Here is a 24,313-nt window from a genome sequence, read left to right as displayed (position 1 = left end):
AATGAGTAACTATAGGTGGCAAACTGGAGGAAAAGGGGGAAATTTTATTTTAGGACTTAACCTGAAACCTAAAATCACCAACTTTTAAATGCTCAGAGGCGGGGCGCCTGGGTGGCTCAGTCGGTTAAGTGTCTGACTTCAGCTCAGGTCACGATCTCGCGGTCCGTGAGTTCGAGCCCCGCGTCGGGCTCTGTGCTGACCGCTCAGAGCCTGGAGCCTGTCTCAGATTCTGTGTCTCCCTCTCTCTCTGCCCCTCCCCCGTTCATGCTCTGTCTCTCTCTGTCTCAAAAATAAATAAAAACGTTAAAAAAAAATAAAATGCATTTAAATGCTCAGAGGCTAAGACCACCACCATTGGTTACTCAACAAGTAGACTCAATAATCAGCTCTATCACACCCAAAACCTTTTAATTTCTCAGAAAAAGGATCTTCAAATTCTATTGGCAACCACTGCCATTATGTGTAACATTCAAGGAAAACAAGAAATTAGACTTTGACTTTACTGAAGGTAGTTAATTAAGCTTCTATGGACAAAAAATTCTGATACGTACTAATTCTAGGCACACGGTTACTCATTGAGCAGAACTAAAACCAGCAGCCAATTTGGGATAAGATGTTGACAGCATCAAATTAGGCACTGTTCCATCTAACTATTCTTGCACGGGATACTAAGAGAAATAGTATTCCTAATGTTAGACAGAACCATGATACACTAGGATTCAAATCCACATCTGTTCAACTTAGGGGTCTGTGCTCCTTATATTAAACAACACTGACAAAGGAAAGACTGTAACATCATCAACTGAACTTAAATGTCCAATATTAAGATAATCAAATTTTCAAAGTTGATAAGTTATTTCTAATTTGGGTTACTTTGGTAGTTAGTAAAGAAATTATATACTAAATATATCTTTAATATATATATTTAGTATATATATATATATTTAGTATATATATATATATATATTTAGTATATATGTATTTAGTATATATATATTTAGTATATATATATTTATATATTTTTATATATTTTATATATATTTATGTATATATATTATGATCACAGAATATACTCCATTTCTCAAAAGTAAACTAATATAGCCCTACTCCTACAATGAAGAAAGCATGGCAGCTCTTCTCAGGCTTATGACATGGTGAAAAGAAAATGATCCATCAGCAGCACAGTGGGGAAAAGCTAGAAGCACATGTCAGAAGATGGGACAATTGTGATCTCCCGAGAAACCAATCACACATAAACAAGCTACTTGGAAAGAAATCAGTAAGCAAAGACAGACTGCAAGAAAAATACATAGGAGAGCCAAATCATGCCAGGCTTTAAGCTATAAATAAAATGCTAACATAAACAGTCAAAATCATAAGCCACTGGGCATAGCCGCCGGGTTAGACTAGAACTGTGAAACGCCTTCCGACATTCAGGCAGTATCTTTCACTTGCCAGATACTGTCCTAGTAACCGAGTATACTTTTAATTCAATTAAAACCAGGTAGTCCACACTGCACTACTTCCATTCCACCCCCTCCCCCCGTCCTTTAGCAGAACAGCTAACACAAATTAAAACTAAGCAGCCCACCTTTTACCTTTCTCTCACCTTGAAGAAAGGTGCTTATAAACCTGCAAGGGGCCAAAATGCAGGTGACAAGAGGGCAGTACTCATCTGACTGGCAAAAAGAGGAGTCACTGGCCCCTAAACAGTCAATGAGTTGGATGCCGTCAGCAAACCTCTCCTGAGAGGGTGACACTGTGGGGAGCGTACAACAGAAGGACACCAGTCTGAACCTCGCTCTGCTGACCCACACTCACCCTACTCTCTCCACGTGTTAATTTTTTTCTACTCAAGAGGTTTATTCTATTAAGCTCAAAGAGAATTCATCACTTTATGATTCTTAGTCTGGCATGGGCATTCAAGAATATAGGCAAGATGAGAAAAAAGAAAGGTGGAACTCAACAGCAACGTAAAAGTTGGAGGCAAGAGGGAATTCAAAGCAAATTGTCTGAAAATATTATTTTCATTTTATTTCTCTGCTTCTCAATTCTTTATATTTTTTTAACCTGGCAATATTATGCTGTTTGTTGTTGTCGAGGTCATTGTAGACTCACATACAAATTTAAGAAATAATAGAGAGAGGGGCGCCTGGGTGGCTCAGTCAGTTGAGCGTCCGACTTCAGCTCAGGTCATGATCTCGCAGCTTGTGAGTTTGAGCCCTGCGTCGGGCTCTGTGCTGCCAGCTCGGAGCCTGGAGCCTGCTTCAGATTCTGTGTCTCCCTCTCTCTCTGCCCCTTTCCCACTCATGCTCTGTCTCTCTCTGTCTCTCAAAAATGAATAAAGTTAAAAAAAATTTTTTTTAAAAAGAAACACACAGAGATCTCCCATGTACTTGGCCCAGTTTCCCCCAAAGATAACAGTTTGCGAAACTGTATTATAATATCACAACCGGAAATACGGACATACTGACATTGATATAAGCACCAATCCTCTTCAGATTTCCTCAGTTTTATTTGTAGTCACTCATGTGCATGTGTATTAAGTTCTAAACAATGTTACCATTTGTGTAGGTTTGTCTACCTACTACCACAAAACAAAAGATTGTACCAGCACTATAAAGAACCTTCACGTTGCCGTTTTATAACCGCATCCACTTCCCACCCTCCCATCCCAAACCCCTGAAAACCACTAATCCATCCTCCTTTCGTCCTTCCGATTCTCACGCCACACTCTAGTAGAGAGCAGCCATCTCTCCAGCCAGCTCTGTTCCATCACTCTCTGTAACTACTCTCCTACTCCACCTTCACACTGCTGCACATCGCTCAGGGTAGAGTCAATCTTAAAACAACAGCTGGGCATAGAAGGAATGAGCATTTCACCTTATTGATAGAGAAGACTGTCCAAAAACAAAACAGAAAAGTTTTCGTGTTCAGGTACACAGGACTCTAATACGTGCATATCCACGAATATGCATATTCCTGGCTGTAAAAGGGAAAAGAACACATACTCTAGAAGCTTGGTAAAGCTTTGTATAAACATAAGCATTGATTCCTCTGATATCAAAGAAAACACTTCTGTTTTCGGACTACCCAACTTAGAGGGGCATGGTTCAGCATTTTCATTTCTATAAAGCCTTTTATCCATTTCAACCAGGCCTTAAGTCCTTCTACATCAGTACATGGAATCCCTGGCTTCCACTTAATGAAACATCTTTTTTCCTTGCAAACCATTAGACACACTGTCCTTTGCTTGAATTTAAAACCCAAAGGACAAAAGGATGAATTGCTAGTTACTAAAATGCAGCTTTATGGGGCGCCTGGGCGGCTCAGTCGGTTGAGCGTCCAACTTCTGCTCAGGTCATGATCTCGCAGTTCATGAGTTCGAGCCCTGCGTTGGGCTCTGTGCTGACAGCTCAGAGCCTGGAGCCTGCTTCGGATTCTGTGTCTCCCTCTCTCTCTGCCCCTGACCCATTCGCGTTCTGTCTCTGTCTCTCTCAAAAATAAATAAACAATAAAAAAAATTTTTTAATGCAGCTTTAAAGGGAACATAAATAAGAGGTTTATGCAACTTTCAGAGCGCTAAACCATAGGCAAGCAACCGGAATTCATACCTGCAGAGCTGAGGAGGACACTGAAGTCCGTCCCCCGTTGTGATTCTCCACTTTCATTATTGACCTCTTTTTCAATATCTTGATATCGATCCCAGTTAGAGACTATCTTTCTTTTAGAATAATTTCCCTGTTCCTCATTCTCTTCTCCAAAGGTCTCTGCATCACTGTCATCTTCAACCTGCAATCATTACAAACAAATCAATACACAGGCAGTGGAAATTTCAACCATAACAGCCTTAGCAGTAAAGTAAAACAAAACAAAAAATAGTATACAAGTATCATGACAAAGAGCATTTTATAGATCAAGCTGAGGATACAAAATTATATTTCAAAAGGACCCCAATGTACCACGGTCCTGAATTCATTTTCAGGGTAAATTTTTCCTTTCACTTTGCAAAGGAAATCTGGCAAGTTCCTGTCTAAAAATTTGTGTAACTGATAGGGCTAATGCCTACTACCCCAATTTATCCTTTCCCATTAGTTGTTTCATCTTATTGAAACAATCAAGGCTATACAGGTCTTTTTTTTTTTTTTTTTAGGCTTATTTTTATTTATTTTGAGAGAGGTATTTATTTTGGGAGGGCAGACAGAGAGGGGGAGAGTCCCAAGCAGGTTCCACACTGTCAGCACAGAGCCCAATGAGTGGCTCGAACTCACAAACCATGAAATGACCTGAGCTGAAATCAAGAGCCAGATGCTCAACGGACTGAGCCTCCCAGGCACCCCAAGGCTATATGAGTCTTAAACTTAGAGGACTTTAGGATAGAAATCAACCATTTCCACTTACAGATTTTACAAACACAGTAAATAAGTTTTGTAAGTTTTAAATGGGAACTCTGCTCAGGTGCATTCAAGAGTACAACTTCCAGTCTTGAGTATTAAAAAAAGAGCATGCAGAAGAATACAGAAGTTGAGGAATTATAAAAGATGAAGGGCCTAGTTTCTTCAACAAATAATTTGCAAGGGAAAAAATGCTGGGGGAGGAGGGAGATACCTACAGATTGAAAGAGCTTAATGGACACATAACCATTTGTAATGTCAGAAACTTATTTTTTTTAAAGAGACGAAGCTCTTACTATTCTTTAAGAGAATTTACTTATTTTGAGAGACAGAGAGACAGAGAATCCCAAGCAGGCTCCACACTGTCAGTGCAGAGTCTGATGCAGGGTTCGAACCCACAAACTGTGAGATTATGACCTGAGCTGAAATCCAGAGTCAGACACTTAACCAATTGAGCCACGGAGGCTCCCAGGAGCTTATTTGAAGTCAGATTCTAACAATATAACTATAGATAAAAATCACTTATGAGACAGAGAAATGTGAATGACTGGATATTTGATTATATTGAAGGAATACGATTATTTCATATATTTATTGTTTGCAGTGATACCATACCATGTTTTTTTTTTAATGTTCTTATTATTTAGGAAAAAAATATTGACTATTTATAGATGAAAAGACAGGAATGTGGGATTTCCTTCAAAATAATGGGTGGAGGGGCGCCTGGGTGACTCAGTCCGTTGAGCATCTGACTTTGGCTCAGGTCATGATCTCATGGTTTGTGAGTTCAAGACCCATGTCAGGCTCTGTGCTGTCGGCTCGGAGCCTGGACCCTGCTTCAATTCTGTGTCTCCCTCTCTCTCTGCCCCTTCCCCGCTCATGACCTGTCCCTCTCTGTCTCTCAAAAATGGATAAACGTTTTAAAAAAATAAAAAATAATAATAATGGGTGGAGAGGAATGGTGGGTACAGATGAAATAAACTGGGCACAATTGATAATTATATAATCCTATCTACTTTTGTATGTATTTGAAATTGTCCTATTATAATAAAAAATTAAACTTTAAACAAGAAAGATGCATGTAGAATCTAAAGTCATGGTTCAAAGAAGCATCCCAAAGATTATAAAATCCTCATCAAGAAAAACCTTGTGAAATATATTATAACAAACTATCTGTAGATAGGTTGTAGATAGCTTTTGTTAACACAAAAATGAGGCATGTGCACTGCAGAAAAGTAAGAGGAGAGACAAGCAAAGAGATAAATAAAAACCCCACATTCCTATCACTGGAGAGTAGGAGTTCCACTATTAACACCTTAGAAAGACATCTAGAAGTACATGCACTATTTATATATACATTTTTTTGTAACAAGAATTTTTTCATCAAAATTCTGTATCTCTCCATCTCAGAAAATATCATTTCATATAACATCCAGACTATTTCCAAATTTGTCTGACTCCAAAAATTTGCTTTAGAGCTGGTTTTGTCCAAGCTGGTATCCTACTCAAGATCATGCCCTGTATCTCACTGTCCCTTAAATCCCTTTGATTCTAGTTCCATCTCTATCTTTAAGACATTGATTTATTGAAGAGACCAGTACATGTAGGGTGCAGAAGGACCCATCCTTTGTTTGGCTGCTTCCTTGCGGTATGGTTTATGGAAATAATGGATTAAAAAAAAAAAGCCCTAAAAATCTGAATGCCCAATGGGGTCAAGTTAAATATTTTTTAGTTAAAATACAGCATAGATGGTGCTCTGAACCTTATGTTACACCACATGAAAGGACAGGTGATAAATGTCTGGCCCAACATAAGTAATGCTAAGATTACCCAACGAGTTTGGACGAAGTCTGATCCACCCACTATAGGTGGGTTTTCCCCCCTCGCACCTAGGAACTCGACTGCGTGGTATTATTTTGTCCACTACAAATTTCTAATTCCCCAAACAGATTTAACGCTAGTCAGTAATTCTCACCTGGATCAAATTTAGTAAGCTTTCATGAAAGGATACAGTATTGACCTTTCAAGATTACTCACAGCCCTCAAATATCATCAGAAGCCTCCTTGATGGCACAAAGAGATGGCAAACTACATCATAATCTAGGGATTGCAAAGATGCCCTGAAATCTCCAGGCTTCCTGCCATTCCTGAGAGATTCTCAGAACTAAAAGATGGTAGCAGATTCAAGGTATGTGCTTGAGTAAGATCTCCTGTTTAGATAATAAATACCAGGAAGGTTCTAAAGAAAACAGCTTCATAACTGATGAGAACTGGGGAGGACTGAACTAGAGCTGAAAATACTAGCAGGGTTTAATCTGGGAAAATCCAATTTTCCTTTGTTGGTCCACTGGGTACACAGAGTTCAGAAAGACTTATCCAGTTAGCACAAAACTTGTGAACATCGCCCTAATACATGGCAAAAATGTAAGCCTGGGCAGAGTAATTAGCTTGATGCTAAAGAGGATGATGATCTGAAACACCTGAGGAACTACTAACAGTGACATAAGCCCTGAAATGGGAGGCAGGGGACCTAGGAAAAATGAACGGCCCTGCCCTCACCATCATTTAGTATTTACAACGTGTGTATAATAGGCTGGGGCCTCCAACAGCTAAATGACTCACCAATCCCCAACTTACAAGAATCACTGAATAATGATCTCATTACCCCCCGACCCAACTGCAGAGATGAGAAGAGGTGTCATTAGCCTCCATCACAAGAGGGTAGTAAAGAGTAATAAAGCTTAGAAGACATCTGATGTAACTTAGAGAAAGGTGTACCTTCAAAACTCCCATAGATTTTATGTTTGGTTCATTTTGCAACGATCTGGGCCAAAATATGCAAAATCTCAAGACAGAAGAAACAGAACAAACAGGAAAATACTGATGAAAGCGATGTGAAAACTATAAAGCCATCATTATTATGTTAACAACATCATTACAAAATTAGTAAGCTAATTTTGTATACTGAAATATAAGATCCTGATGAAAAAGATTAAAGAAGACACAAATGGAAAGATACACTATATCACAGATTAAAAGACTATTGTTAAAAATATCCATACTACCAAAAGCAATCTACAGATTCAATGCAATCCCTATCAAAATTCCAATGACATTTTCCACAGAAATAAAACAAACAATCTGAAAATTTGTATGGAACCACAAAGGACCTTGAATAGCCAAAGCAATCTTAAGAAAGAACAACAAAGCTGGAGGCACCCTGCTTCCTGGTATCAAACTGTATTACAAAGCTATAGTAATCAAAACAGTATGGTAATGGCATAAAAACAGACACATAGATCAATTAAACAGAATAGAGAGCCCTGAAATAAACCCATACATATATGGTCATTTATGACAAACAGTACACCATGGGGAAAGGACAGTCTCTTCAATAAATGGTGCTGGGAAAACTGGACAGCTGCATGCAAAAGAATGAAACTAGACCACTTTCTTATCCTTACACAAAAGTCAACTCAAAATGGATTCAATACTTGAGCGGGCATTCACTTTCAAGTGTCCCCTCTCTGTAAAGAGAGCTTTCCTACTATTCTTCCTTTCTAATTCTAATAAATTCTAATAAACTTTGGCCTGCTGCTGCTCAAAAAAAAAAAAAAAAAAAAAGTGGAATAAATACTTGAGTGTAAGACCTGAAACCATAAAACTTCTAGAAGAAAAATATAGGTGGTAAGCTCCTTGACATCAGTCTAGGCAATTTTTTGGATTAGACACCAAAGCAAAGGCAACAGAACAAAAGTAAACCAGTGAGAATACATCAAACTAAAAATCCTCTGTACAGCAAAGGAGACCATCAACAGAATGAAAAGGCATCAACATCATTTATCAACAGGGAAATGCAAATCAAAACTACAATGAGATATCACCTCACACCTGTCAGAATGGCTAGAATCAACAATACAAGAAACAACAAGTGTTGGGGCGGATGTGGAGAAAAAGGAGCCCTCATGCACTGTTGGTGGAAATGCAAACTGGTGCAGCTACTCTAGAAAACATGGCAAAAAAATTAAAAATAGAACTACCCTACAATCCAACAATCACACTTCTGGATATTTACCCAAAAAATACACAAATATTAATTCAAAGGGATACATGCACCTCTGTGTTTATCGCAGCATTATTTACAATAGTCAAATTATGGAAGCAGCCCAAGTGTCCATCAATAGAGAAATACATAAATATGTGGTGTATGTGTGTATACCTATATCTAAATATAAATATAGGTAAATTAGATATAGCTGTAGATATAGATAGATATAGATACAGATGATGGAATATTACTCAGCCATAAAAAGGAATGAAATCTTGCCATTTGCAATGACATGGATGGAGCTAGAAAGTATTATGCTAAGTGAAATAAGCCAGTCAGAGAAAAAAAAATACCATACAATTTCACTCATATGTGGAATTTAGGAAACAAAAAAAATGAGCAGAGGAAAAAAAATAAGACAGAGAGAGAGACAAACCAATAAACACATGCCTAGCCATAGAGAACAAACTGATGGTTACCACAGGTGACATGGATGAGGGATGGGGGAAATAGGTGATGGAGATTAAAGAGTACACTTCTCATGATGAGCACTGAGCGATGTATAAAATTATTGAATCACCGTATTGTACACCTGAAACTAATATAACACTGTATGTTAACTATACTGGAATTAAAATTAAAAACTTAATTGAAAAATGAGAAGGGAACTTACGGAATAGGAGAAAATATTTACAAATCGTATCTAATACAGCCTCTCCTCCCATAACTGACTTTAAAAGCAATTTAAAACAATATGTGCTTAATTATGTTTCCATATGTTATAGGCCCAACAATATATTTGCCAATAATAGCACAAAGGAGGTGGGTGGGAGCAAAACTGTATTGCAGTAAGGACAGGACTCTGTACAGGAACACGAATATCAGAAACAAATGTACAAAACTAGCAATAGGAAATAAGAAGCTAATATAACAAAAGTTATAAATACATGCTTATGCTTCTTCTTTCTTCTCTCATTCTTTAAAAGGTAAAATTATAGGGGCATCTGGGTGGCTCAGTCAGGTGAGCATCCGACTTCGGCTCAAGTCATGATCTCACAGTTCATGGGTTCATGCCCTCTATCAGGCTCTCTGCTTACCATACATGCAGCAAACACTGACTGAATTAACGAGGGGAATTGTTCAATATTAATAGGTAGAGGCATCAATACCCCACTTTCGATGATGGATAGAAGAACGAGAAAAAAGGTACCATATGCACAACAGAGTCAATAAAAGCTTTACTCACCGCAGCTATACTGCTATTTAATTTACAACTATAATTTACATTACATTACAATCTGCTTAATTTAACTGGACTGAGCAGTATGTTTGGGCAACGCTGTTTTTTAAATATCCTCTTACCTTTTCTTTCAAAAGGGCGACCATTGGCCAAGAGAATATTTAAAGATTATCTTTATTATGAAGAGCCCTTGGATAAGCCAATAAAACTTGGGAAGTTACTAGCAACACATAACAACAAGAGCCTATGGAAAGCCTTTTATACTTAGGATTCTTTTTGTAAAAAAAAAATAAATAAATGTTTATCTATCTTTGAGAGACAGAGAGAGACAGACCATGAGTGGGGAGGGAGCAAAGAGAGGGAGACACAGAATCCGAAGCAGGCTCCAGGCTCTGAGCTGTCAGTACAGAGCCTGATGTGGGGCTTGAACTCACGAACTGCAAGATCATGACCTGAGCCGAAGTCTGCACTTAAGCAACTGGGCCACCCAGGTGCCCCAGAAACCTAACTTTTGAAGGTCCTTATTTTACTTTCTGCTGGAGTAAGGGATATGGAAATGGCTTTCCTAATAAGGAGGTTGAACACAGTCAATCACACATTTTTCAACTACCTCCTATGTTTCTCACAAGATGTAATTATATCATAAAAGGCAACAGGATAGAAAGATATACAAGAGAAAATTTAAGGAAACTCTTGAACAGAAAGTCACTGGGAACTGATTTCAATAATTAGGTAATAATGTCAAATATATTCAACCAAAAATGTTACAATGTATAAAATTGGAAAATTATATTAATTCACCTTAACTTTAAAATTTTTAAATGTTACCAAGCTTTAAAATAGATTACTTAAAAGTCTAATTGCCAACTTTTATATTTATGACCCTATTAAGGTCATTTGTTTTATCTTCTATACTCATTTTGTGAAACAGCTGATGCTTCACCACTTTAAATATTCTTAACAACAGAAAAATGTATAAATCATAATTGAAGAGTTCACTGACAGCTTTTGGTATTAGAGAAGTGTGCTAGCAAAAATAATTTTTCTGTAGGGGCGCCTGGGTGGCTCAGTCGGTTAAGCATCCAACTTCGGCTCAGGTCACAATCTTACAGTCCATGAGTTTGAGCCCTGCGTCAGGCTCTGTGCTGACAGCTCACAGCCTGGAACCTGCTTCAGATTCTGTGTCTCCCACTCTCTCTGCCCCTCCCCTGCTCATGCTCTGTCTCTCTCTCAAAAACAAAATAAAAACATTAAATTTTTTCAATAATAATTTTATGTAGTATTTCAAGAAGCCAAATTTCAGCTAAAAATTAAATTAAAAAAACATATATATATATATATACTATATAACTAGTATACAAGTAAACTAATAAGTTTGTCGTTGTGTATTACATAAAAATATGCATTAGAGCATGATCATACTTGAAAAAAAAAAAACAATAAATGCAATATGGCACATATATCTACATTACCTATCGAGCCCAGAACAATGTTCACAGTATTTGAGCTCCAAAATTCTCTAGCCCAGTATGAATGGAGACAAAGTCATCCAGACCATAATCAAATTCAGGTGTTTCTCTAACAAGAGAATTATCTACAGCTTCTTTTCTTGTCCTTCGTGTGATCAGTATATGGGAAGGAAGAGGAGACAGAGGAATCTGAGAACAGAAAAAGTGGTACCCCCATCCTCAAAACAGCTACTCAGTGACACTTCTACCAGGCCTCTTCACTCATCCCGAGTCCTTATCTTTCTTTCTCCAAGTCCTTGTATCTTATCTTTCTCACCTGTGTTATTTTGTTTCAGAGAGTTGGCTAAAAAGAGGAGACACAGAAAGGAAATTACCATTTGCCGGCAGTCCATAGAAGGGCTAGACTATGGGATAGCTCATCACAAAGACCCTGAGAGTTTATGCTGCCATAATTTAAGGGTAGTTTGGAAATTAGACTGCAGTAACTTTCATTGGACTAAATGGCAATTTTAAACTATACTTAGTGAAGGTCCCTTTACGAGGTCCTTGTGGAAAGGTGAGGTAAGTGGCAATAGAATCAGTTTCATTTTATCTGCTTTACAACTTGAACTTCATGTAAGAATTCAGACTAAAAAAGGTTTTAAAAACGACCAAATTACTCAACCTTGCAAGTCCCAACCTCCAGGTAAAATTCTGTGAATTAGGTCAATGTCAACAACGTTTCTAGTAAAGAAGGTACCAAATGGAACCATAAAGACCGTCTGCTTCTCGGTGTGGTTCTGATCTAAGAAAAAAGTCAGCATTTTGCTCTGCCAATCTATTGACACGCACAATAGAGAGACGTACGATAACCAGAGATACAACTAAGAGGCCTTCAAGCAAAAACTTTTCTTTGTTAAATCATTTAATTAAAAGATTTTGTATACACGAAATTATCTGGGGTGCCTGGGTGGCTCAGTCAGTTAAGCATCTGAGTCTTGATTTCGGCTCAGGTCATGCTCCCAGGGTTGTGGGATCAAGCCCTGTATCTCAAAGCCTGTTTAGGATTCTCTCTCTCTCTCTCTCTCTCTCTCTCTGCCCGTCTCCTATGCGCGCGCGCGCGCGCACACACACACACACACACACACACACATCAATGTTGATAGGAGGGCTGCATGTAGACTCTGAGCATTCCTGGGCAAGCTTAGTGTACAAACCACACTCAACTTGACCACAGCCCCTGACAGTTCACTTTCTCTTAAGGGGGCAAGTGATACATCAGGGACATGTGCCTCTGCCCCATCTTCCCTGGGATTTCACTGCCTGGGCTTAATGCTGGAAATGGCCAGATTTTCTTTTGATGGCCTCAGTTAAATTTCCACTCCTCTCGTCCACCAGCACAGGACTGGTTTCCTTGGTTACTGAGGTTTTAACACCATCACCTTCCACTTTCCAGAAAACTCACAGACCATTAAATGGCTGTTGGTTATTTGGCCGACTTTAAAACACTCCCCAAACTCACAAGTCACCAGAGGGAGAGAACTCAATTAACAGGGAAACAATTATTGAACAGGAAGGAACCTGAGTAGCCCAGGTCCACCCTCTGCCCTCAAGTGAGATGTGGAAATCACACTGGGCCAGTCTACCCTATGCCAGAGACTGCGATAATGTCTTCTACCCAAATTAACCATATTGCATCCTTCATGAGCACAAACGTCCAATTCCTTAAACATTATTGCTTCCTCTACATTTCTTAAATGCCAGTAACCTTTTTTAGTTATACTCAAAATGAACTTGCTGAGAGAGACTAAGCCTGTGCCACCTCCTCCACACCATAAATTTTGAAAATAAAATTAAAAATTAAAAAGCACCTTTATTTTTAGTTCCTTCTCTGGACACATTTCTTTCTATAAATATAATTTTTGTTTATTTATTTATTTTGAGAGAGAGAGAACATGCACGCAAAGGAGGGGGAGAGACAGAGAGACAGAGGGACAGAATTCCAAGCAGGCTGCGCGCTCATCCCATAGCCCAACGCAGGGCTCGATCTCATACTGTGAGATCATGACCTGAGCTGAGATTAGGAGTTGGACGCTAAACCAACAGGCCACCCAGGCTCCCCTCCTTAAATGGCACTGATCTTTCATCTGTCTGTCCTACAATATATCTGAAGGGGACAGGACTGCTTTTGTTCCCTGCTAACATTCCTACACTGTTGCCAAGATTTCTTCAGCAACTAATTCTTGAGTAGCTACAGAGTGTCAGTCACCAGTTCAGGTACTGAGGAGTACAAAAAGAAACAAGACAAGGCCCCTCACCTTATGAAGCCAGAGTCCTAAGAACAAACAGAGAAGCAAACATATACTTTAAAAAGTGTGATATGTGTGCATGTGCATTCATAAGATGTCACAGGAGCACAGGAAAAGCACCAGCAATGGAGAGAGAGAGGGAAGGTATCTGTGAGCCAGAGATAAGGAGGAGGATAGCATTTCGAGTTGAGGGAATATATCATTCAGCTCTAGCCATGGGCATGGGACCTGAGATCAGCCTAGCGAAACAGGAGCTGCCATCTCCTGCTGGAAGGCAGCTCCCAGGCTCCCAAGAGAGTGAGCAAAGGACATGCTTATAACCAGGGGATGGCAGCTGTTCAAAACAAAACCCAGGGAGGTCACCGGGAAGATGGTAGCCATAGTGGCATGGTTTTTTAGTCTTCCCAATTTCCCCATAAAAAACACACACAGAGCAATTTAGGACGGCATGATCAAAACTCCAGGGAACACACCCACAAAAGCCTAGGGGGTGAGCTATCTCCACAAAGCCCCCAACATGGGCAAGAATCTCAAGAATTAGGATAGGATAGGAACACAGCAAGAATCACAAGTCCTGAATGGTACCAGCACCTAGGAGAGGAAGCAGAGGGAGTCAGCAGGGCACCTGACAGACCTGAGTATCCCAAAACAAAGAGCAGGTGCTCGTGAAGTGGGCAAGGCCCACTGAGAGCAGCTGCCAGAAATGTTGGGTCTTAGGCACACCGACAGCTATCAGGTACAGGAAGTTCACGGAAAAGCTTGAAGGGGCAAGTACGTCTGGACCCCACAAACTCTCAGAAGTAACTGGGCAAAGCTCCTCACAGGACACAACTCCACTCTGAAGAGAAATTGCCGGAGGCAGAATCCAAACCATGCAGAACAGAGACAGTGAAGAGAGGCGGGGATAAAAAGGCGAGATTAGGGGAGGGGTGTAGAGTGAGGAGGCAGGGACTCACTGCAAGTGAAAAGGTCCATATTTTGGCACTTTAAAATAACAGAAGAGGGTGCCCCAGAGCCATGAACCTTGAAAATTATCCTTAAGAGTGTCCCTCTTTTACAAGCTTGGGATAACAGATTCCACATGAAAATCACAAACAATAAAGGACCATGGTCAAATCCCATAAAAAGTTGTCATTATAAGGACAAAGATACTAAGGACAGGAGCATTTATATAATAAATAAGTATATAAAAACAAACCACCCAAAATTCCTTATTGTAATACAATTTCACTGTTTTAAGTATGTAACTAGAAATCCCACCATAGGTTTTGATGGGCAAAGGATTTTTTTTTTCTTACGTTAATTTATTTTGAGAGATAGCAAGGAGCAGGGAAGGGGCAGAGACAGAGAGGGAGAGAGAGAATCCCAAGCAAGTTCTGAGCTGTCAGCACAGAGCCCGACTCAGGGCTCGATCCCATGAGCCATGAGATCATGACCTGAGCCAAAGTCAGATGTTTAACCGACTGAGCCACCCAGGCACCCCTAGGAGTGAAGGATGAAAGAAAGAACAAAAGAACGAAAGAACGAAAGAACGAAAGAGATTTCCAGTCTCAGTCTTGATCAGACAGACTTCGACACATGAAGAAGAAAAAAAAAAAAAAAAAAAAAGGAAGGTTGAAGAGAATCTGAGAACAGAGGAAAAACAGAAACCAACCCACAAAGCAGTTGTTAGTAACAACCCACAGAATCCTTCACTCCATCCTTTCCCTTCTCCAGGTTCTTATCTTGTCCTCATCGGTGTTATTTTGCCTCAGAGGCATGAAAAAGTCATTCCCATTTGTTACCAGAATCGAGAATCTGGGTCAGAACGACTCTTCTCTCCATTCCCAGCTCCTCAGATGCCCTTAACTCCCCTTCAAACAATACACCTTCACATCTCAACAGTAACCTTTACGTGGACACAAAACTGGGGAAATTTTTCTGTTTCCTAGCTTTTTGTCAGATTGAAGTTCACGGTGCTGTCAGATCAACACGACTTTTTTTTTTTTTTTAACTTCTGTAAGAAACTCAACATAATAAAAACAGGCACTGAGTTCAGCTCTGATGGGCATTTGCATATCCATCTCATACGGTCACTTCTCTCCTCAGTAACCTGCTTGTGGCAGTCCGTTTGCTCTCACAGGTTTCCCCTCTTTTCCTTCATAGGATACTTGGGTCAAAAGTATCTCAGCCAGATTTCTCTCTTGAGCTGTGAAATGTAACCAAATCTTTTGTAAGATTTTTTTTAAGTTTATTTATTTTGAGAGACAGAGACAGAGAGCATGAGCAGGGGAGGGGTAGAGAGAGAGAGTGAGAGAAAGAATCCCACATGGGCTCCATGCCATCGGCACAGAGCACCATGAGGGCTCAAACACATGAAGTGGGAGATCATAACCTGAGCCGAATTCAAGAGTCAGACGCTTAACGGACTGAGCCACCCAGGTGCCCCTAAAATATTTCTAACAGGAGTTTTTGATCCAGCCAAGACACTTTTCTCCATCAAACCTGCAAATCCACTATCATCTAAAGCTGAGTGTCTCCACGTGCTTGAATGCTATACAGCCTGTAAGGATGAACGATGGAAATACTTAAAGAATTCCCTCCTCTTGTGAGCTGCTTTGTTTCTTTAAAAAATGGCTATTTTGACAGACAAAACACTTGTTTCTTCTTTATACTGAGTTCTAAACCACGAACTTCTAAATAATCTCCCAAATTCACCTCCTTGGTCCATTTGTTAACATCAAAAAGCAGACAATGTATGCTCAGCTTGCCCTATAAACGAGACAAAGTTACCACCACCACATGCCACTTGCTTTTGTTTTTAAATTTTTTTGATGTTTATGTATTTTTGAGAGACAGAGACAGAGCGTGAGCAGGGGAGGGGCAGAGAGAGAGGGAGACACAGAATCTGAAACAGTCTCCAGGCTCTGAGCTGTCAGCACAGAACCCAACACAGGGCTCAAACTCACCAACTGTGAGATCATGACCTGAGCTGAAGTCGGACGCTTAACCAACTGAGCCACCCAGGGGCCCCGGCCACATGCCACTTTCAACACCATGGAGATACATACCGTCTTTCTGTCTATAAAGTTAAGCAGCTTCCTCAAAGAAGTCCCTTCTCACCAGCTATTTTGGGACGTTTACAACTGAAGTTTTTTCATGCAATGTTCCTGTTACCATGTAGCTACCAATTGTAATAGGTCAATCATCAAGGTAAGTGACCTCAGTAAGCCTCATTCAGAAGTTCTAAAAGGACTGGAAGTTCGGCTACCTGACCACTATTTACTCTAGCAACACTTACAAAGATTGTGTTGTCATATACAATTCTTTTGCTTGCTATTTACTTCATCTAATACACACAACAGAGTCGATAGATTCTTTTTTTTTTTTTTTTTTTTCTTTAAGAAATTCGGTCATGGGGCGCCTGGGTGGCGCAGTCGGTTGAGCCTCCGACTTCAGCCAGGTCACGATCTCGCGGTCCGTGAGTTCGAGCCCCGCGTCGGGCTCTGGGCCGATGGCTCGGAGCCTGGAGCCTGTTTCCGATTCTGTGTCTCCCTCTCTCTCTGCCCCTCCCCCGTTCATGCTCTGTCTCTCTCTGTCTCAAAAATAAATAAAAAAAAAATAAAAAAAAAAAAAAACGTTGAAAAAAAAAAAAAAGAAATTCGGTCTTTCCGGGGCGCCTGGGTGGCTCAGTCAGTTAAGCGTCCGACTTCAGCTCAGGTCATGATCTCGCCGTCTGTGAGTTCGAGCCCCACGTCGGGCTCTGTTCTGACTGCTCAGAGCCTGGAGCCTGTTTTGGATTCTGTGTCTCCCTCTCTCTCTGACTCTCCCCCATTCATGCTCTCTCTCTGCCTCAAAAATAAATAAACGTTAAAAAAAAAAAAAAAGAAATTCGGTCTTTTAAGTTTTATTTAGTTTCTGTAGTAATCTCTACACCCAACACAGGACTCCAACCCACGACGCCAAGATCAAGAGTCACACGTTCTTCCAACCGAGTCAGTCCAGTGCCTCTCAGGTCAACAGATTCTTGATTTTTTTTTAAAAATGAAATCATCTGGGGTGCCTGCATGGCTCATTCTGTTGAGCATCTGACTCTTGATTTGGACTCAGGTCATGATCTAGCAGTTCATGAAATCAAGCCCCTCAAGAAGCCTGCTTGGGATTCCCTCCCCCTTGCTCTCTGTCTCTACTCCCCTGCCCCCAAATAAATAAACTTAAAAAAAAAACAGAAATCATCTAGTCTTTTTCTATGCCTCCAAATAGAGGTTTTACTACTAGACAATGTCTTTTTCTACCTTTAAAACAGAACTTCTTTCTAATACCTTTGCATGCTTGCTCTATGACGTCAATCTATGGAGGCAAATGGAAAATTTGGTTGAAACAATACTATCTCTCTCAAAGTATTGTGTAGATCATCTGGTTTAAGCCCAGAGGCTTTAAGAGAGGAGAGAAGGTTCAGAAAAGGACTTGTCCAAGGTCTCACTTAACAGCAAAAGCAGAATCACAATCTGCCTAGAATGCAACCCAGTGCTTTTGCAAACATGTCTCCTGACTAAGCAGAATCTTAATGTTTTAAGTTTCTTCATTTCTAAAGCCTTTGTGAAGGTTCTATTCAAAACTCCTGACTACCATTAGAAAAAAACAATGACACTGTTTAAATGGCAAAAGAAATACAGCAAGCCAGCGATCAATGATTCCAGAATCATCCTCTGATGTGTGAAACTACCTTTCTTACCTCAATAGCACTCTCTTGATCTCTCAAAACTTCATTCTCATTCATTTATCTTAATTTCAAGGAAGTCCTGGAAGATAGGCTATGACCTTATACGTAATTATATATACACAGATGAAATACAGTTGAAACAGGTCATGTACCCACTCCAAAAATTTAGCATCCATACGAAAAAGCAAATCTCTGACACAAAAGCTTATTCAACTGCAACCGATTCATACTCGTCATTTAAAACAGCAAGGTTCACAGAATGAGGAAATGGCTTGATAGTAAGAAGTCACTTACAGTGAAAAGCAATAAATATGGCCAGAGATTGGGAGGAGAGGGACACACATAGTCATTAACAATAAAAAAAAGACAGAATTTGAAAAGAGTTGATGAGCATTTGCAAAAATTATCGCAAGTACCTTAGAGCAAAACGAAAACAGAAGAGGATGTCAACTCGTGATAAATTGGTAAAATGTGAAAAAAGGAAACTGTACAAAACAGGTGCGATCTAAACCTTAATCTATGCTTAATTAAAAGATTAATGCCACCATCTGGCAGAAAACCCTTCTCCTACCACCTCACAACTCAGTCAAATGGACTGCCAATCTCACTACGGCTTCATTAGTGACGGATCTAAGTTACAGATGTGCAGCTAGAAATTTGTGTGCCTACACTAAAGTTTCACACATTACAGCATTCAGGTCCCTTGACCAAATTACAATCTTCTCCCTCCTTGTGACAAAAAAGCTCGGAGTTTAACTGACTAGGTCAAATTTCAGAAGATACAAGACCTAATCTCCACGTAACTTTCATCATCCTGTCTTTAGACAAGGGCCAAACTCAAGCCCTAACCAGTAAAAGCTGTTGGATTTGCCAATTCACATTAGAGAACAATGGATCTACCAGAATTCCCTCCTTTTTTAAGCATGTGGTTCACGTGAGACCGACCACATACACAGACTGACCAAAGGAGGAGGAATGACGCCACTAGACCAACCGTCTGTCAAGCCTTGTTTTGTACATGTGGTTGACCTGACACTCCTGAAATAATGCGTGTGCTTCCCCTTCTCTAGCCTTCTACCATTTGAAGCTCCTCCTTTGAATTTCTCCTCCTTTTCACTTCTTCCCTTAGGAATTGTGCAAAATGCCCAACACTTCTTTTCCGGGGACTGGTCGGATTTTTCTGTGTGTTGAGCTCTTTTCTTTATTTTCAAGAGCACTTGCACACAACCACATGAACACGAAGAGAAAAGTCAGAAGGCACTCACAGCACTCCTGTGAGCAGGCTCCCTGGAAAGAGAAGCCAACAGAAATCAAATGACAGCTACTGCAAAAATTGTATTTAGAGATTTCAAGTGCAAACATTTTGCAGGTGGAATAAGATGGCATTGTTTGCAAAGAAGATGAGTGCACATATTAATCGTGAAACGTACTTTTGCCACACAATGCATGACATTTGAAAGGCGCTTGGCTGGCACACTCTTTTCTGGCTACACCGCGTGGTCTTGTGCCTCCGCCATCAAGGGAATGACATCATGGCTACACACGAGCAAAAACTCCTTCCGATCCACGCTACTTTAGAGAAATTGAGAAACAAGAGAAAGAAAATGCGCTTTTCACAGGCAGACAGATTCGACAGACCATTTCTCCCGTGTCAGGACAGAATTCTTCAATCTGCATTTCCCTTCTGCAGCTCTTCTCAAGTGTGACCTTTAAGAGGCTCTTCCGACATTGGGGAGGCAAAAACTTTAATTAAAAGAAAGGGCAGCAAAGAGACCTAAGGAAGGAAGAAGGCTTTTTTACCTTGCATTAGACAAAGGTGGATTTTCTCAAAGCTCCCAACTGCCAGGACAAAATGCAAATCCCAGGATCAGGATTATATCGAGCACACAAGCTAAGGGCCTTGAAGCAGGGACACGGCACGGTGGGCCTAACTGACCACACGCTGGTGAAATTCCCTCGGAGCTGGCAACACTAACATCACATGTGCCCTATCTGTTATACAAGTGTGACACTATTTACCTCCCTTCTAGAAGTTTAAAGCGACCCCTCATTGCACCTTCTTGAGATCCCCCACCACATCATCCAATACTCTTTTGTGGAGGAAGCACAAATTAAATTTTAGTATTGCTTTTTTCTAACAAGGAGGCCTGCGGATTTAAAACCGTAATCGAAACCTTCAAGGGGAATAAACTTGAAAAAGCTAAAGCTTATTAGGACCCGGGCTCTAGTTGTGGCAGAATGAAAACGCTGTGCGTCCCTGTATAGCATTCACACAATTTGTGGTGCTTCACACAAGAAGGTTCATCTGCCTGCAAACAGCAGCCCCACTGGGATTTCTGTGGAGGCAACACTGAGTAGATTGAAGTCATGTGAAATTCAGAGCCCTTGCCTCCAAGTGACGCACCATCATTATCACAACTTTGACAAGGGGAGAAAAAAAGAAAATGTCTAGAGTGTGATATATCATTAAGATAGTTCTGAATGGGCTACGTCTCAGAGACAGCCCTAGGGAATAAAAAGGGACACGATGAGGGCCCTGAGAAACAGAGGGTCTGTCCCAAAGAAAATGTCACAATCACCAGCAAGATAAACCTTGCTTCCTTCAATACAACCCCAAGACCAGTCTTCAGGCTTTATTCACAGCAATTTGGTGTATTAAGGGAAAAAAGAATAAGGGAAACTCTTTTTATTCTTCTAAGGGTCCTGAAGCCCCTCACAGAGCAGCAAGAGTGAGATTCTATAAGAACGGGGTCCTGATCCAGATGCGTAGATTCCATTAGCTCAAGCACAGAACTCGCTTGAAAAAAGAAATCCTACATTTACAACTCTGCCGAGCAGACAGGCTCTCTCTTTCAGCTCTGTGAAGGGCTGAAGACCTACTTCCTCACTGACAAAAGATTTCACATGAAAAATAATAGTCCTCTTGGTCTGGAGTACTTATCTTTTTAAGATTTGACAAAAATTTTAAGTAGGTGGCTCTTCAGCAATTATTTCCTTTTTTCCATTTCCACAGGGTAAAATACAAAGTTCTATGAATTTAGATAAACGTAGTCACGTAGGGGCACCTGGGTGACTCAGTCCGTTAAGCTGACTCTTGATTTTGGCTCAGATCATAACCTCATGGTTTGTGGGATCGAGTCTTGTGCTGGGCTCCGTGCTGTCAGCGCAGAGCCTGCTTGGGATTCTCTCTCTTCCTGTCTCTCCACCCCTCCACCTGAGTGAGCACACACATTCTCTCTTGCTCTCTCCCAAAATAAATAAGCTTTTAAAAAAATGTAGTCATGTAACCACCACCACAATCAAGACATAGAACAGTCCCATCACCCCCCAAATTTTCCATCAGGCCAACTCTCCAAGACTTCCTTCACTGAAAGTACATTCATAGTAGACCCATCCTTGTGGATGACACTGGTTCATGCCGTTTTATTGCTAAGTTGAGACACATCTTATAATGTACCACAGTTTGAGTATCCATCCGTTCACCAATTCCAGAATTTGGGTGGTCGTTTCTAGCCTTTGGCAATGATAAAAAAGCCACCACAAGCATTCACAAACCTGAATTTTCATTTCTTTTCAGTAAATAATACCTAAGAGTAGAACTGCCACATCATATAAGGGCATGTCTAACTTGATAAGAAGCTGCTGGGATTTGGTACCGCCATTTTTCTAAGCCATGCTAATAGTCATACAGCAATTTCTCGTTGTGGTTTTAGTTTGCGTTTCCCTAAAGACAAATGTTGTTGAACACCCTGGTGCCAGTTCCTTCCCATTGATATATCTTCTTTAGCGAGCTGTCTAAATCTTTTCCCCATTTTTTTTAATGGATTATTTCTTGTTGGGTTTTGGGAATGCTATATATTTTCTGGATACAAGTCCTTTGTTGGATATGTGACTTGAACATATTTGTCCCAGTCTGTGGTGTTTTTGTTTTTGTTTTTGTTTTATTGAGTAGAATTTATTCCTTAGGTAGTTTGCATTCAGTTTTGCTGTGAGCCTCAAAGTCCAGAGATCGCCCACATATCCTCTATGTGGTTTATCTTTTCATGAAAAGTCCAAATTTATCAATTTTTTTTTAATTTTGCAGATCATGTTTTTGGTACTATACCTAATAATTTTTTGCCTAATCCAAGGTCACATTTTCTATTTGTCTCCTAGAAGAATAGCTATTCATTCCAAGACAGTTTAACTCATGGGACATGTGTTAACTGCTTCAAAGTCTCTATCTCATAATCCCAGGATCTGAATCATCCTGGGGTTAGCGTTTGTGGACTGTCTTTTGTCTCAAGAAATGGTCACATTTTTCTGGATTATTGTGAAATTTTAAACGCAGAATAACATCCTGAATATGAAGTTGTGCAGACAATGGGTCCTGTTACAAATCCTCTGGAGAGCATTAGGATTTTGTTTGTTCCTTTTTATCAGACAACCAATCTGCTTAGGCTCAGATGGGCCATGGTTCCAATGTCACCCCAGTGCTCAAGGCTTTTGCTCCCCCATGTGCAGCTCAGGGTGAGTCCCAGCTTTAGGTCAGTCCGGACACAGAGAAGACCCTCCCCCCCTTCCAGCTCTTTCCTCTTAGGAGTCTCCCAATCTGCTGGCCCAGAGGTGGGATTTCTCTTGGGGTCCTAGCTGCCCACATTGCTCCTCTAAGGGCAAGCAGAGAGAGAAAAAAAGGGAAATAAAAACGGGCATTCTCTTACATGTTTTGGACCACAGGGGCCCCTTATCCTGGTTCCCCTGACCAGAACAAAAGGATTTCCAAAGGCATTTTAGGTGCCAGCACCACCAGCCACGTGAGCTCCCCCCAGGGGTCTGCTCCAGGATTCAAAAGGAGGGAGAGACACGTATACACTTTCCAGCCTACATTTCCCTACTCTTCTGGCAGGAAAGATCAGATTTTTTCTTGGATTTTAGCGCCCTCTGCACATCTGCTGCAGCTCTGAGAGCCTCTGGCTCATGGCCAAAGAGAAAAGAAAAATGAGAAATTCACCCCACTGGTCCCCAGCATAGGTGGTTTCTCCCCCGCTTTCACTCCCTTCTCAATTTGTCACTTTTTCTTTACTTTCCCGAGTCCTCAGGTAATCAATCTGTCCATAGTTTTCCGTCACAATGCACAGGAGAAACAAGACCTAGTGGGCTGACTTCACCTGGTCCTGTCCTCCAGTAACTTCCATTTCCCGTTACCTGCTAAGGCAGCACCTCTCTTCCCATTTCACGTTCCAGCAGCTTCCACGCCTTAGCTGAGGCACTAGCTTGCCTCTCACCTTCCGCTTGAGGGTATAGTCAGCATGGAGAAAATCCGATCCCTGATTCTCATAAAACCAGGACGTACAGTGCACATGTTTTATCCTGGTCTTAGCTGTCACTCTTTATTTCATATCCTTACAAAAGACATGGGGAGGGCACCTGGGTGGCTCAGTTGGTTAAGCGTCCGATTCTTGACTTTGGCTCAGGTCATGATTTCACGGTTCACGGGTTTGAGCCCCGAGTAGAGTTCTGTGCTGACAGTGCAGAGCCTGCTTGGGATTCTCTCTCTCCCTCTCTCTGCTCCTCCCACTTGCAGGCGTTCATTCTCCCACTCTCTCTCTCTCTCCCAAAAAAACAGACTTAAAAAAAAGACAGAGGGAAAGAAAAAACCTACCTGACCTCTGGCACACTGTCCTCTCCTAGTTCCTGCTCGCTGGAAGCCTCAGTCTCTTGTCTTCCTTCCCAACCACACCAGGCTTAAGAAGCCAGGTGGGAGGTTCACTATTTATTGTAAACAGCTGCTCATCAGGTATGCCGATAGGGACCAAGAAAAACTAACCTACACAGGTTCAGGCTGTTAAGGGCATCAAAGAAAGAATGTGTGTCAGAGGCTTCTTTCTTTGGCAGACATTTAAACTCATTCTGGCTCTTTTCACTGGTGGCAAACTAGAGGACTATATCCAGAGAGGAACCCAGTGACTGGGTTTAGTTTCAGATACACAGCTAAACCTAGCTCCCCTGCACTGCTTTGAGCTGTAATAGGAAAATCAAAGCTGCTAACAGAAAATGAATGTGGATGTTTCCAGAATGTTGGAAGTAATGCCATGATTAAACACAAAATCCACTCCTCAGTCACATAACAAATATCTCTGAAAAACCTACACTACACCAGGCACTGTTTCATGTACATAGAATACAGAGGTAA

General features: G+C 40.7%; 1 protein-coding gene across 1 annotated transcript in view; it reads right to left on the bottom strand.

The window, feature by feature from the left end:
- The window catches only part of AVEN (apoptosis and caspase activation inhibitor), a 198,420-nt gene that overhangs the window by 141,484 nt on the left and 32,623 nt on the right, over nt 1-24,313 (bottom strand). Inside the window, exon 3 of the mRNA XM_049614122.1 lies at nt 3,615-3,792. Within this exon, the coding sequence (XP_049470079.1) occupies nt 3,615-3,792 (178 nt within the window). The remainder of the gene's footprint in view (nt 1-3,614; nt 3,793-24,313) is intronic.

This window comes from Panthera uncia (genome assembly GCF_023721935.1).
Source record: "Panthera uncia isolate 11264 chromosome B3 unlocalized genomic scaffold, Puncia_PCG_1.0 HiC_scaffold_1, whole genome shotgun sequence".
Classification (NCBI taxonomy): Eukaryota; Metazoa; Chordata; class Mammalia; order Carnivora; family Felidae; genus Panthera; species Panthera uncia.
The sequence above is the reverse complement of the archived record's forward strand: the minus strand, read 5'-3'. Positions and strand labels throughout refer to the sequence as shown.